The sequence below is a fragment of the Uranotaenia lowii genome, chromosome 2, assembly GCF_029784155.1.
Source record: "Uranotaenia lowii strain MFRU-FL chromosome 2, ASM2978415v1, whole genome shotgun sequence".
Taxonomy (NCBI): domain Eukaryota; kingdom Metazoa; phylum Arthropoda; class Insecta; order Diptera; family Culicidae; genus Uranotaenia; species Uranotaenia lowii.
Window position 1 is genome coordinate 259882934 of NC_073692.1, and position 16563 is coordinate 259899496.

At 32.3% G+C, this 16563-nt stretch overlaps 1 protein-coding gene across 2 annotated transcripts in view; it reads left to right on the forward strand.

Annotated features, from left to right (window-relative positions):
• Positions 1-16563, forward strand: part of LOC129745165 (potassium channel subfamily K member 18) — a 260383-nt gene that overhangs the window by 72146 nt on the left and 171674 nt on the right. For both annotated transcript variants that reach the window (XM_055738081.1, XM_055738080.1), the window contains one exon: positions 6918-7658. In XM_055738081.1, coding sequence (XP_055594056.1) covers positions 7520-7658 — 139 coding nt within the window. In that variant the 5' untranslated portion in view covers positions 6918-7519. The remainder of the gene's footprint in view (positions 1-6917; positions 7659-16563) is intronic.

Genomic DNA, 16563 nt, shown 5'->3' on the forward strand with positions numbered 1-16563 from the left:
AAATAGGCACAATACCACTGTTCCCGAAACAAGCCTTCAGTGAGTTTTAACAGATTTTATTAATCAGTCAAATTACTCCTCCAAGCGATGTACATTAGGGTAAACTACGTTAGTAACTCGAAAACTTTAATTTTCTATAACTAAGATGATATTGTTATCATTAGATGACTTACTTTTAGTGTTTTATCGTATCTCGTTTGCTGTCTGGAATTCGATCCAGTACGGTAATAGTTTATCGTGTTCCGTGAGACGTTTTTTAATAATCGGTGTGCTGTCCGAATTTCGACCTAATATGGGAGTTTTAACTCGTGGGGTCGGGTTTTTTAGTCGGTCGTGTTCTGGTGCTGCATTCCAGTGGGTTTGGTTTTTCTACTGAAATTCAGTTTTACTTCTTTGAAAATCTTTGGTTTAGTTAGTCAGTATATTGAAAATAGTATCATTTGAGTGTATTTCAAAATATCATCTGTTAAGAAAGGAAATTGTCTCTAGTAGGCTTTTGCAATATCGGTTTTTTTGTAAAGGGCGTGTAAAGGAGGTTTATTGTCATGTTGGATTTTATGCTTCTGTGCGAAGATGGAAACAATTTTTATTTGCTTCCGGCTGCGGGCTGATGATCATCAAAAACGCTTTGGAATGCCCGGAGCCGAAAGAAAATAACAAAAATAGTTTAAAGAAAGCGAAAAAGAATATTTTGCAAATTAATTGGGTATATACTCTAGATTTCGACAGGAGCTAGTTTTCGACATTTTTTCAACAAAATGCTTATCTTTCTATTTGGTGGCTTATGCTTTCTATGTTCATATTTTTCTATTTTTGCCGGTACTAAATACATTGAAAATAAAATATCTTCCAAATAAGTTGTTTAAAAGTAGTAAATCAATAATTTAAAGGTAACATTCTAAATCACCTGTGAAATCCAAGCCATCGACCAAATAAGAATGATTTTGAATCATGAAAAACTTCCCTTTTATTCGATTGAAAGCAACATTAAAGGAATCAATGGATGGATAAGGTTCTGAAAACAATCTCTTCGGTTTTTTTTTATATTTTGCAAATATTTTAACAAATTTCAACTGTTTTTTGAGCTGTCGAAAACAAGTGCCGACAAGTTATCTAATAATCTATTTTTTGACACCCATCTTCCTGGGTATGTTTATACTGTTTCCACAGATAAACAGACATGACACTCCGAAGAAAAACTATAAATTTTTTCGCAAAACGCTTGCATTGCAATCTGGTGTCGACATTGCCTATTAAGACGAAATGCGGCCATGAACCGGTTAGGAAAATTTTAAACCACCATGTTACCCATGAAATCAAACTTTTCATTTAATATTGCAAACAAATAGACTGGTCTGAATTATTGTTGACATCATATGTTAACTTTAGGAAGTGAAAAAAATGTTCGTTTAAGTTAAGTGCTGGAAACCATTAATATTGACGAAAATGCGATTCTCTAGATAACACCAAACTCATCATCTTTTATGCATATCTGATTTGATTCTCTGGTTAGAAATGTACTGAGTGACAGCAAATTGATAAACAAAAAACGTTCCCCATGCACTATTTTCTCTGAAAGCAATTTTTTATCGGGATTTTTTCTATTTAAAGAGTTTTTGCTAGCTACATCGACCTAGGGAGAGACACCCAGCGCTTCTGATCAGATCATTCAATATTCCGATGGAATTGACATTAGAAAATGTAACGTAGAACATGGCTATTGAGCACTGAATCACCTTCAAATTATCTCTTAAGTATAAAAGGACAATATTTGTCATGATTCTGTTTTTGTTTGTCCAACATTTGGTTTTTGGGCAGCAGCTTAATCCACAGGAACAGCCATTTAGAAGTCGAGTTTGGTCATGTGCCTTCAAGTAAATACACACAGCCTTACAGAAAAGGTTTTTGAGTAAAGTTTATTCCAACAAATTTGATGTTTTTTTTTCATTTGCAAAACAAACATTGCTTTACATTTACTTTAAGGAAATTGCACAGCTGCAGCCAAATTATGTAGATCTGAAAAAAAAACCCGGATTTGTTCCTTATTATAATCTTTTTTTCTTGGGTTAAAATATTCGGCACTGCTATTCAATTCCATCTTCCACTCTCACCGATAAGCTTCAAGGAACTGGTTCATATTTACATTCGGTAAAGGTTGACCATTTCTCCAGATTTCGGAACAAAATGAATAATCCTTTGTTGTGGAACCAACTGCAACAGCAACTCTTTCTGGTACCATATCTAACGAACAGAAACACGATCCGTTTGAATGGGACACGGACACAGGAAGTGCTTGTATATTTTTTGAAATTTCAAACTGAAATACTTTGCAGATTTCTTGATTTAGGTACAACGTAGTTTGTTTACTTTCAAGTATTATGTGTAAAAGGCTCCATGGGGATATTAAAAACTAACAGCTACTATGATGGGAAAGTTTCAATTTTCAGATCAGTGCACCCTGGTGGCGGTATTGCATAGCTTTGAGAAATCTTGAACCGGTTTGCGAAAACCGGAAACAGAGTGTCCCGTCTGTTTGTCTGTGCTGTTTCCATGGTGTAAAAAGCGCCGTGCGTGAAGTAGACAAGTAGAATAACATTCAAATATTCATATCCCAGTGCTAACAAAGGAGGTGGAAATGTTCTTGTCGAAAACTAAAACTTTTTGTATCGAATACTAAAATTGAATGTCGAAAACTAGATCATCGAGAAATTTTCGTAGAAGGATAATGAAAACTTTGTTTTGAAACTTTTGATCAATAAAAAAGGTAGAGAATCAAGAAAAAAGTCTGACTCATCGAACCAATTACATTTGAGATAAAAAACTTTAGTCAATTAACTTATTTACTTAAGTTTTCTGACAAAACAAGCAAAAACTGTCGAAATCTGAGTATTTTACCCTAGTATATTGAAAAAGTGAGTATGAATCCAGGAATTTTCAAGCAAATGTACTATCGGCATAATAAATAATTTTTTGCTTCGGTGAACGAAGAGCTTTGGCTTCATATATTAATCGCGGTGTTGAATTCCAAATAAGTTGTGTAATCCAGAGGGAATGGTGGAAAATATGGTTTCTTACAAAAGTATTATAGTTGATTCGATTAAAAAACATTTCGAAAGTTGTGGTCTGGTAAAGTCATTTCTTCTGGCTTAGTTTAGATGAGGTTCATATTCTTAGCGCACTGACTCGATGTTTGCCACGGGTAGAGAGGGTAGAGAAGTGCACTTGTTTGTATGACCAGCCATGGATTGCTGCGATCAGGAAGAAAAATTAAATGCCGTTCGTTTATGATAGCATGATACGGGATTGCATTTTTGCATAAGAAGTTTAGTGATTTAAAGACTTAATTAATTTCATGTTAAAATACTTGATAAACCCTGACTTTTCTCAACAGGCATTGAAATAAGCCGATCTACAGTCACGATTCCTTTGCAAAATTTAGTCGATCATACTATAAAGAGACTCACGCTCTTTTTAGAATATTTTCTCATATATTTGCTTGTTCTTTGGTGCTACTACGTGTAAGGAACGAAATTTGTACAATTTGGAACAATGATTATCCATCATCAACAACATTGTGTCGAGTCGACCAATTAAGTGGGGGGTAGGGTCTAACGGGTAAAAAAAAACACCATTTTCACGATTTTTTTCTAGAGCTATCGTTCAAACAAATGTATTCAATTTTTTTGCATTATACAAAGCATTGTTAAAAGAACATTTAGTATTTTTTTCGAAGAAAAATATTGAAAAATGAGCCGGTGACGGAGCACTTTCGAGGATGCCTTTTAGAAAACAGGATTTGCGGTGGACACTGTATCTCAGCACAGAATCATCTGAAGTCAAAAAATCAGAGCAAAATATTTTTAATAGATGTTTTTCTGGACCCCAACGTTTTTATTTAACTTAAAAAGTTTTTCAATGAAATTTTTGTGGCTGTTTGAAGTTAAAAATACGATTTTTCACTAAAAAATCCGCCATTTTTTATCTGTAAAATCTCCCAAAAGTGAAAAAACAAAAAAAGAAAAACGTTGGGGTCTCGTATTTTATATGTAGAAAATATGCTCCAAATTTGAAAAGAATCGGATAAGTAGTTTTCAAATGACGATGTCCACGGACTTTAAAAATGTGCTTTCGAGAAAAACGCGTTAGAAGTTTCTGCTCTTGCTTTCTTGCAGTATTAGATAGGAGGAGATAAAGGCCTATAATTTCTTCAGTTTTGCTTCAATTGACTTGAAAATTTGACACAACATTCTTGAAATGTTTTACAATAAGAAAATAAAAAAATAAAAAATCGATTTTTTGAAAGTGTTTGACCCTACCCCCCCCTTAAGCTAAACTAAGAAACTTTATAAGACGTTTCAGAGAACATCATGCACGTAAATTCAGTAGGGTTGCAAACATCGAAGATGTCTTCAAAATGTTGCTGATTACTTTTGATCCGCTTAGTTTATTGACCAATCGCGTCGCGAGAGTCAAAGAAACTCCGCCACTGTCTGAAGCTGCAGAAAGTTAAATTTTCCTAGAGCAATTTGTTAAATTTTTTTTAAATATTTATAGAAATAATAAAATGTTTCAGATAATTTTAAAACAAGAAGCTGAACAATTCAAAGTTTGCACAAATCAGAGATATTGCAGCTCAAAAATTATTGTGGGTGCATTTAATTTTTGTTTTCTAATTGACTTTCTTTCACAATTCAATTTTAATTGAAATCTAGAGATTCTCTTCTTACATTCTCACAGTAGCCATAGTTATCCGAACCGGTTATAGAATGTTAGAGGTCAATTAAAAATATTTAATTGATGAATTTGAACTGACATTACAAAACATAATGATCGAATCACTTGATGACTCAGTGCGTACCTAATTTACGACAAATACCAATTCCGACAGCTTCTCTGTCCCTTACCTAGATATCCTCGGTCCTGATTTTGATATTACAGTCGGATCATTCTTGCAAAATCGCAGTGGTTACCGAACATTGAAGCACTACTCACGCACTCAGAGGAAATCTTATTATAAATTTCATAAGATACATCTTATGAACCACTTTTTTGCGTCCAAACTAATTTTTCATAAGAGTCTTATGAAATTCTTTCAATTTTCATACGATGTTGTTATGAAAAATAGAAGAAACGGCATTGTGAAAAAATGATGAACACATTCATTCATAGCATCAGTATGTTTTTCATCATCTAACAGTACGAAGCAATCGCCAGTTCATAGTCATTATAGTTTTCCTTCAATGTTAAATGTTATTGTTATCTCCGGAATGGTAATTTCGATTTGATGTTTTGGTGTGAATGTTTAATATATTAGTAAACTAAAATACATTATTAATTTGTTTACTTTTCAGCAAGATAATCGGCAAAAAATGCAAAGTCGAAGATTGAGATGCGGCAAACATAACTTTGATGGAGCCGTCTGTTGATGCACTGCTGATGGTGACCATGAATGATTTTTCAAACAAATTTGGCAAACAATAAAGTGAATGTTTTCAGCATGAAATATCTAAAATTATTCTTATTAGAAATTGATTCACTGTTTCCATAAGAATCTCTTATGAAAAGCAACAACTTCTCATTGAAGTAGGCGTTCATCTTCAGAATTCATTCGCGTCATAAGACAATCTTATGAATTTCATTAATTTTTCTTATGGCGCCACTTCATAAGAGAATTTTATGGCATACATAATAGTATTTTTCTGAGTGCGGGGGAAGAAAACGTAAACAAAAAAAACAGTGGTGGCTTACAGCATATTGAACTTTGACGTTCTGTCGATAGGCTGCCATATTTCACAGTTCAACCAACTTGAAATGAGCTTCCTGGTAGAAATTTTCTTGCAATTCGATATTCTATTTAATTCTATTTTCTTCACCGACATGATGGACGTTGGAAATTTGTTCTGCTGTACTTCAAAGTACGCTCGCCTCATTCCAATTCCCGGGAGCTCGTCACTTGTACTCTGAAGCCTCTACCCACTACGCCATTGTGGTGAACTCGAACAAGGCTCTTCGCGAATCAACGCACCACTGAACCGCGCAATTTCACTCTCCGGAACAGCGATGCTACACATACCGATTTTCCGGTATTTATACCGATTTTTGGCGAAATTTTTGAACAAGAAACTGTGTACTCCGAGTACCGATTTTAGGTAAAACATACCGATTACATACCAATTTTTGAAAAATTCGTTCAAACAGAAAAAATATTTCAAAAATATAACTAAAAATATCTGAACCATTGTAAGCCAGCAAGTTTAGCGTAGTCGATAGCTTCTTTGTCTTCTTTGTCAACTGTCTTCAGATCGAATCTTGAACAGCAAATTATATGAAGAATAAGAGATTAAAGCGGTTTAAGACGTTAATAGTTCATATCTTGAAGTTTTACCTATGTATCAAACTTAACTTCATCAAATAAATCTGTGCATTTTTGGCTATTTGGATTTTAATTCATAAACTTTTTCAGACCATAAATTCGAAAATGATTGACCTCAATGTTTTTTTTCATGATTATCATTTTAAATATTGATAATGTACAAAAAACTTGATTTCTCGAAATAAAAAAAAGCTAATGGCATTCAGTTATGTCTGGCCGAACCACGACCAACTATAGGCGAAGTAAGATTAAATCCTCAGAATTGCTCTCCATTAGCAAATTATTAATTCATTATTTTCATTCCTTGTACCGAAAACAACTCTTAACCTTGTTTCGAAAAAAGCTTTCAACTAAGAACTAGAAGCTTTTTGTATGAAAACAGCATCTTTTCAAATCCTCATCATAAACCCTTTCCTAGAAAAAAAAACTGCACCACATGCATTACACTAAGCTTTGATTTAAACAAAACTTTGGAATCTGACCTCGTTCCTTGCTAGTTAAAACTTCATCTAATCATTTCCTATTTCTCTTTTTATGTTTCCAGGTATTCAGTGAGGTTCGATGCAACATCAGCAAAATGTAACCTTCTTGTTGATGCATCGTAATTATCCGAAAAAAGCCATGGCCGCTAGGTGTTGCAGTACGTCAAATTTCGTGAGAGGTCAATAAAAGTGTGGTCAAAATGAACGAAAACAGCGGCGGCAAAAGCAGCAACGGGCACATAACGCAATTATTTCGGCTGTGGGTGAAATAGTTTTTAATGAGTTGTTTCTGCAGGATAGAAAATAGTGAAAAACGGCAACAGCAGAAACGGTGGAAGTGAATTTAAGAATAAAAAAAGGAGCTGGGTGGGTTGGGTTTAGAAATCGGCTAGCTACAGTACAACGAGGGGTCTTTCTAACAGCCCATCCCGGGAAGACCAAAGAAACCCCAGACGACGTCGTCATCGGCAAAAAAGTGAGACTAGTGCAAGAGTGGGGCGAGCGAAAATTGACCGGGAAAGTGAAAAATACCGTGCCACGGTGCGGGCATCAACTCGGGGAAGATCCAACCACCTGCATTAAAGTGGCTAACCCATTGCATTGCTGGTTGGAGGCCCCTTTCTGAAAGCTTGGCCGCTGGGTTTGTAAAAGTGCACCGGCCAACATGGAACGAAAACGATCAATCAGACGGCGTCAGAAACCGCCGTTTGCAGAACGCTTCAAGGATCACTGCCGCAATTTCACTGCATTTATGTTCAGCAACGTGGGAATAATTTTCCTCGTTGCACTGTATATGATTGCCGGTAAGAAGCTGACTTCTCTTTTATCTTTTAATTGTCTGAAGATAGTTTTTTTTTCTGTTAAGGTGCATGTTCTTAAAAGTATACCGTCAACTAGGGCATCATGCAACACTTTTCAACTTCAATGGCTACTAAAAACATAATGTCCACAGATAATCATACCGCTTGTACATCAAAAGTTTTGAGGTTGATGGGACAGTAATTTGACGTGCCAGAAAAAATATTGGTTTCAAAAGCTATTTTAAAATTTATAAAAACATGAGTTTACATCCTACTAAGAAATTGGAGTAAGTAAGTAAGTAAATTCAAAATTTTTGATATATTTGTGATGCCATAACGCCAAATGCTGTAATTTTTGGTTTTTATTTCTAACTAAATTTTACATTTTTTCTGACAAAAAATATTTTTAAATGAAAAAGCATAAAGGTGCTGCATACATTTAGAGGTAAAAAATAATACCAAAAATTCTGCTAGCTGAAATCATAAAATTTATGTTTGGATGGATAAAATTTTCAAATTAACGAACTCGTGATGTAAAACAATCGTATTCCAGCATATGGAACCGAGATTTAAAAGGTGAATCTTTGATTTGCATTTTTATGCGTTTTAGCCCAGACTGATTAGAAAATTTATTGATTGTCTTAAATATATACACCAACAGTGATGGTATAGGACAGTGGTTTTCAAAGTGGTCCGTACCGCCCCCCAGGAGGGCGTTGAGAGCTTCCAGGGGGGCAGTGAGCGCTACTTTGAAATTTGGGGGCGTTGGATGGATTCAGGGGGGCGGTGAAGTCATATTTAAACTCATAATGACACAATAACGAAACAACGTAGAAATAAAATGACAACTAGTAAGTTTAATGGACAATAATGAAATTGGATTGCAGAACTAAATACCAAATGAGAGTTAGTTTTAAGATGATTGTATTTATAATTCTACAGAACTACTTGCTTTTAAATTGTCAGATATTTTGTCTACGATCTCTATATTCATCTGGTTTTGTTACTTTATGTTGGGTTTTACTAAAGGCTTTAAGGAATGAAACACCCTAAAGGATGAAAATCCCAAAAAAACAAAAGGCATTAATTTGAAAATTTTCATGTACTGAAATGTAGACTTAAAATATTTGCTGAGCAAAATATGTTTTAGAAAAAAAATGTGAAAAGGCGTCACAACTTTGATAGATTTTCTGAAAAGAAAAAATGACAAAATTTCGACTGCCTGTTAATTTTGACACACGTAAATGCTGCTAAACTTTGAACAGAATTCAAATTCAGATTAAAAACTTCATAAATGCAGGATAGAAATTTTTGACTTCTTTTTTTATTTATCCGAAATTGCAGTTATTAGTTTGTGAACTTTTATTCCAAATTTAGCTGTAAAAGAATTTTGATAACCAAGATTTAAGATGAGCGTTGTATTTTCAATACAAACTGATTGATTTCAAGTTTTAGAATATATTCGGAAAATTTTATATTTTATTAAGTTCTTACTGGATCATTTCTGCATATTTTTGAGAAAGTTTCTGTAATGTGCTCGTTTTTTGCAGATTTATTTTAATTCAATGATTTTTGAATCCAGTATCTAGAAACCAGCTATTTTTTTTTATTAACATTCAATATTGTCTGATTAAATTGAATGAAAATTTAACAAATTGAAAACGAATTGAACAAAACTGGGAGCTAGTGAAGAACTTTTTAAGTGAATGTTAAAGTAAAAACACTAATCCGTGCATTTAACAATTCAGTTTCGCAAATTGGAAATCTTAACCGATGTCAGTGTAATCTTATGAATCATTTTGAATTTTTTATTCTTCCCATTTTTTTTTCAACAAGTCTATATTATTTCAAAATTAATATGTATTCCTTTCTTCAAAAAAATGATGTTCAAAATATCAATATAAAAGGTTATATGACTTTTTTTTATATTTCTGATCAAGTAACGCACCTTATCATAATTTACTCTCCTTTTTTGACAAGCATTGTGCAGATTTTTCGTTGTTTAATTTCGTTAATAATGGATTTCATTTGAAAGTGAAATTTTTCCAAAAAATAAAAAAGTTGTAATGTTTTAAACATTTGTTCTACGTTTGGATGTTAAACAAAACTGAGAATTCATTAAAAAACATAGTAATTGTTTTATGATATCCATCAATATAGAACATAATTTGACAGAATGGTTTTGTTTTGTCTTACATCATAATGCAAAAAGCTTTAACTACTCTATTCATTCTTTTTAATGATTCTATTCAGTATTTTGTTTTTTCATTTTTAATTTTTATCTAAGGAAGGGGGGCGTTGAGCTTGAAAATCCAGCAAAAGGGGGCGGTGAGTGGAAAAAGTTTGAAAACCACTGGTATAGGATAATATAAGCAATATAAAGTTTGTTGGTGATATCATTAAATCAATCCGTGAGAGGTTTTCTGTCCAGTTTTCAGAAATATTATTTTAACAAGAAAGTTGTTGATTTAAGAGCATTGAAATATTCTGATGAAATAACCTTCATATGATTCTCTATTATTTGCAATAAAAAAGGATTATCAATAATTAAGAGTTATTCGATGCCACGATTTTGCAATAATTAAACTCAAATCAGGTGAAACTGTCATTAAAGAAATAATTCTACAATCCTAAGCACAATAAAGAAGGAAAATGGAAGAATGTAAATTCCTGGAAAAAAACTGTAATTTTTTCAACTTAGAATTATTTGTACAAATCACATTTTGATTAACGTTTAGGCATTTCCAATGGTAAAGATTATTGCAAATGAACAAATCCATGTTATTTTTAAAGAAGGACTTCGAGGACAGCATCCGCTATATGTACGGCAACCTAATAAGGACCAAGGAAACAGGCAGCGATTCTACACGAGGAAGCAAAGACAGGACGAAATGTTCCTGACGTTCAAGATGGAAATAGAACGATCGGTTATTCGAGATCATCTGGGATAATATGAGGGACCACCAGGGGCGGTCCTAGAGCTGGCTCTTGGGGGGAGGGGGGGGGGGGTGATTTTCCAATTTTCAAAAATCAGTCTATTTGAAGGAACGTTAATATCTGGTGAAAAAACAATCAGTTGAGTGAGTGACAGGAGGGGGAGGGGTTGCGGGGGGAAGGGATGGTCAGTTGTAAATGAGTCTACAATATAAGCTGTACACTGCTCCTCCTTCCCCCATGAATTGCACTGAACAACAGGTATTTAAAAAAAGTATGAAACAAGAGATGAATAATGAAAACTTTCTAAAAATTTCTCTATATATATCTACTCATTTCAATATCCTTCTACACAACTTACACATCCTTTTATAATTTTTTTTTAATTTGTAGGTATATCTAGTATTTTAAAATTGTCACTTTAAGAGCCCTTTAAGAATTTCTTGTTATAAATGTATTTTTGTCAATGAAAATAATACATACGTTGTTGAGAGATGAAAATGTAGCAGAAAACTTCCAAGCTATCTTGATTTTCTCCTGAGCTTCCAAATATTAGAGCTCTGATATTTTAAAATTTATCGAAAGTATTTTACTTTTCACCGATAAGGCCGATAAACTAATAAATAAACATAACATACGGGCATTACATTCTTCATTGAATTATTTTACTGAATCGTGATTTCGAAATTTAGTATTATTATTTTTTAGAAAAAAAAAACGATTATTAAAATTACTTTCTGAATATGAAGCTTTTGGAACCTAATTTTATTTGATTTGCTCTTTAATTTAAAATTAACATTTTAAACTTTCAATTTGAATTGTACAACAACAAATCAATTATAAAAAAGTGATTTTTTTTTATGTTTCATGTAGGCACCTTCGCAGAATTTTGAATAATTTTGAATTATAAAAAAGAACTATAAAATGAACTGTTAATTCTGAATGTTAATATCTACTTTTTTTTAGTGTAGAGTCTCAATCATTTGCAGTTAAAATAGCCAAGCTTTTAGATTCAGAATATCAAACCTTAAGCATAATTTTAGCTAAAAACTTCAATATTATTGTGTAGATCAGCTTGAAGCAGTATCGGTGACATAATTGCTGTAGATCTTGCAATCCCGGAGTGTTGGTTAAAAATCACTAAAAGATTTTCTGACTGTTTTGTATGATAGATTGCCTTGTGGAATTATAAGGGAATAGTTTTTACTCGAAAGAGAAAAATTAAAACCGAGGCAAACTGATTTTGGGAGATTTTTGCGATTCAAACTCGTTTTTTTTGTCAGATTTTTTCACTCCTTTCTTATTTTCTCGGCATTTAGTAATTTTAAAACTTAGCAGTTTAGAGTGAAATCGATCAATGAGAAACAAAAAATATGTAAAATCTTTTCAAGATCCTTTATTCCTTCAACGATACAGATTGGAGGGAAGAATGCCAAAAATTGACAAATTCCCGGAAAAAAAACAATACAGATTTCGTCTAGATAATCTTCGTTTTTTACAAAATGAGGAAAGATACTTAATTCTATAATTTTTTCTCATGGTAAATTATTCACAGTCTTTATGAAAATTTATCATTAAGTTAAAACCTTTTTTTTTAATCTTTTTGATATTTTACACTTTTGCAAAAATGCACAAATTTTTTCAATGAACCTTGTATTTTCAAAATTTATACCGGAAACAAGAGCTGATAAAAAACATACAAATTTGCATTTAGTGCTTCTAAATAAGTCGAAATCAGTTTTCAAATTCTTTGCACCTCGGAAAATGTGGATTTTATTTCCTAGTGTTTTAGTTTTGAATGCAGATTGTGGGTTCTGGAGATGAATTCCTTCATATTGAAACAACTTTTATAAATACTTTTTTGTTCCTTTTTGGCTGTAAAAACTCACAGGGAACGCAAAAATCATAACACAATCATAATCTCTTTTTTCGATTTATTGTTGCTGAAATCTCAAGAGAAGTTTTTTTTTTAAATTTAAACTCTTACTATGAATATTTTATATTCGAATTCTGTTTGGAGTACTTGTAGTTTTTTCATGGTCATCCATAATATGAATGTTTGATGTGATACATTTTGAACAGAATTAAATAAAATCAGATTTGAAATTTAAATTTATGTTTTTGAATTTCATAATATAGGTTATTAATTTTAAGTTTATGTTTCATATTTGAATGGTGAAAAATTGAGGGTGATAAAAACTCGTGAAAGAGAATCTTTACTGTGTTTCAGAACCTGAATTCTTATTTTGCATTAAGTCATGAATTCCTTATAAACGGAAGTGAAAAATAGCATTACTTTAGATTTTTAAATGAGGTTAGCATTAGACATCTGATATGACTTTGAAAAGTTTAAAAAATCTCAATAGAGTAAGGTGGGGTAAAAGTACGTTTTGGGATTAACTGAGAACAGTAAAATTCAAAACTCTGGCGTGGATTGATAGTGATTTGGACTGCCAAGAATCAGCCATAATTTGTTTTAGTAGAAATTTAAAATACTCCGAAAAATGAGGTAAAGTAGCTTTTTTGCTTGAATGATGTAATATTTCAAATAACGGCAAACATTTTTGTGCAATCAAAAGTCCGGCTTTCAATGAAAGTTTTGATGTGTCTTTTTTATTTTTTTTTAATCACTATCAAATGCCGAAGAAAGAATTCAATTACTATGTCTCTGTTCTGCACAATAAACCGTGAATCAAAAGAAACCTTGAAGGGGCAAAAGTACGAACTGCAAATGGGGCAAAAGTACAAAGGGTCTACTGAAGTATATGTGAACGGAAAATTTAAACTTCTGTTTTAAATTCTCTGGAAACATCAGCGCATATTTTTGTTTCAACAAGACTAGCTCGCGCGAAAAATTGCTCACATACGATGAGAACTGGATTTCTAAAACGTGCTGAATATGGACAGTTAATGGAGAACTCCAAATTCACGCAGGTTATTTGCCCATGTATAGGATCGGTATTAGAAGCGAACAAAGAAGCTGCTGCAGTAAGCAGAGATTAATACAAAATAATTTTCCTGTTGACTTCATGCAGAATTGTGGAATTTTGAATGGTCGTACTTTTACCCCACATCATTCGAACTTTTGCCCCAGAGGTGGGGTAAGAGTACGTTTCGATAGCAGTTAGGTATTTTCAATACTGCTATCAAATGCGTCGATCAGTTATCTTGGTAATTTTGTAGAAGAGAGATAAAAGTCAATAGAATCAAATGCTGTTCTTGTTTTTTTGGAAAACAACTGGCAAAATTTTCTAAAAATGGGATAGCACTAAGGTCGTACTTTTACCCCACCATACTCTAAACCAGCTGAAAACAAAGGAAAAAAATAGAATTTTAAATTCAAATTTATATTTATATTTCAGATATGTATTTGCTTTATATTCTTAAAGTAAAGTTATATTATAATAATTTTTCCTGATTCTGCATTGATAACACTAGTTTACAGCATTTTTGAACTCAGTAAACTGAAGGTCATTTCCTATGTAAAATCGGGCGCTGAATCCGAAAATGAAATTCAAAAAAATCTCAGTAGAACCGTTTTTGAGTTATGCTCCAAATATGAAATTTCGAAAAAATTAAAAAAGTTCTTGTACTTAGATTAAAATATCTCGGACGGCATAACAGTGATTTGAAATCCCTCATTTGCATATTGAAGGTGAATAAGTTATCTATCGATCATCTGAACACTGTTTTTGCGTTTGACCAACAGTATTGTTGATATTAGTGACTTTATGAGAAAAAAAATTATAAAAAACGCATTTTTTTAGAGAAAATTTTGTTTTAACGAAAGTTTTAGACTCGATGGTAGCATTTAAAAAATCTGATTTTCTTTTGCGCTTGAATATCAATTCAAAACAAAGATTTCAAGTGATTATTTATCAAAATCGGATGAAACTTGAAGAAGTTATGGCTACTTTACCATAACTGAAATTTTTTGAGTTTTTAATAATTTAACGAACCGCAGTACACTTATCATAGTATAGGAAGAATGAAACATGATAAATCTCACTCGCTCTGAGTCAAAATTATTTACTAGCTTACCAGAAGGTCACTCGATTGGATTTGAAACAGAAAAGTTATTGCGGTTCAAAGATTGTATTTTGGTCGAAAATTGTCGTATAAAACGCAATGCGTAAAAAGTACTCATTGCGTATTGGACAAAATTTGCGGCCTTTGAACCGCAATAACTTTTCTGTTTCAAATCCAATAGAGTTACAGTCTTCGGGTGAAATATTTGTCTCAACTTAGGCTTTGAGAAAATCAACCATAAAAAACAATCAGCTAGTGATGAAAAAAGTTATTGATGAAAAACCAGTATTTTTTTATCCTTCCGGGCAAAATACCTCAAAATTTTATTTACATTTGAGACTTAAGCAACCCCTCCCTATGGTCAGATCTTCCTGAAATTTCTCATGTGACCTTCTGGTAAGCTAATAAATAATTTTGACTCAGAGCGAGCGAGATTTATCATGTTCCATTCTTCCTAAACTATGATAAGTGTACTGCGGTTCGTTAAATTATTAAAAACTCAAAAAATTTCAGTTATGGTAAAGTAGCCATAACTTCTTTAATTTTCAACCGATTTTGATAAATAACCACTTAAAATCTTTGTTTTGAATTGATATTCAAGCGCAAAAGAAAATCCGATTTTTTAAATGCTATCATCGAGTCTAAAACTTTCGTTGAAACAAAATTTTCTCTAAAAAAATTCGTTTTTTATAATTTTTTTTCTCATAAAGTCACTAATATCAACAGTACTGTTGATCAAACGCAAAAACAGTGTTCAGATGATCGATAGATAACTTATTCACCTTCAATATGCAAAAGAGGGATTTCAAATCACTGTTATGCCGTCCGAGATATTTTAATCTAAGTACAAGAACTTTTTTAACTTTTTCGAAATTTCATATTTGGAGCATAACTCAAAAACGGTTCTACTGAGATTTTTTTGAATTTCATTTTCGGATTCAGCGCCCGATTTTACATTAAAAATGTTGGTCAGTTAATCAAGTTCACGATTTTTTTTAAATTTAGTAAACTAGTGTAATTTTCCTTCGTTTTAAGAAATATTTTGAAACACAAAAATAATCCTAATGGGAAGCTTTTCGCTGCTCAAAACTTCATCAAAAATTAATTTAATCCGGCATCAACACTTGTTGTTTATTACGATTGAATTTGTTTATTGAAATATTGGTGACTAAAAGACAAACAAAAAAGATTAGAAAATTAGAAAATTGAAGTCATACGTTTCGCAAACGCCTACTGGAAAACTGAACACTCCGAAGGATAACTTGACTAAAATTCAAATTTCTTACAATAAAGGCAATTTAACACTTCAAGGTCAAAGGTTTTTTTACTTCTTAGAACGACCAAGATCTGTTAATCCATTAAACATGGTAGAAATTTCTAAAAATAAAGAAAATTAAAAATCACATAATTCCGTACGTTTATAGTTTAAAGATTTTTTTTTTAATTTTTTTTTCCAAATCTGAGCTAATAAAAAAAAGCATATTGAAGGCAAAAAATGTATGACAACAGCAGAACAAATATTTCAAGTACCGTAAACTGGGGGAACTTTGATCACTTTTTTCATTCATTTTTGAATATTTTGGAAGGGGTTGCTTTTTCGTAATACCTAAAAGCTTTAAAACCCTTACTGAGGTGTGGAGTATTAAACTTGATCATTGATTGCAGTAAATTCAAGCGACATTGGTGGTTATAATTAAATGATCGTTACAAAACCAGATTTCGAGTTCTGGGGTAACTTTGATCACTATATGGTTTTTACGTATCTCAACATCTTCAAATTTATTGTTTTGATGCCATTTAGCAAAGAAGGCTTAAAACATCGATAACAGTATTTTTTTGTTTGGACTCAATTGAACTTTTCAACTTTTTTTTTTCAAAAACAAATATACTCAAAACATGGACAATGTTGCTGCATACATTTAGGGGCAAAAATTATAAACAATTC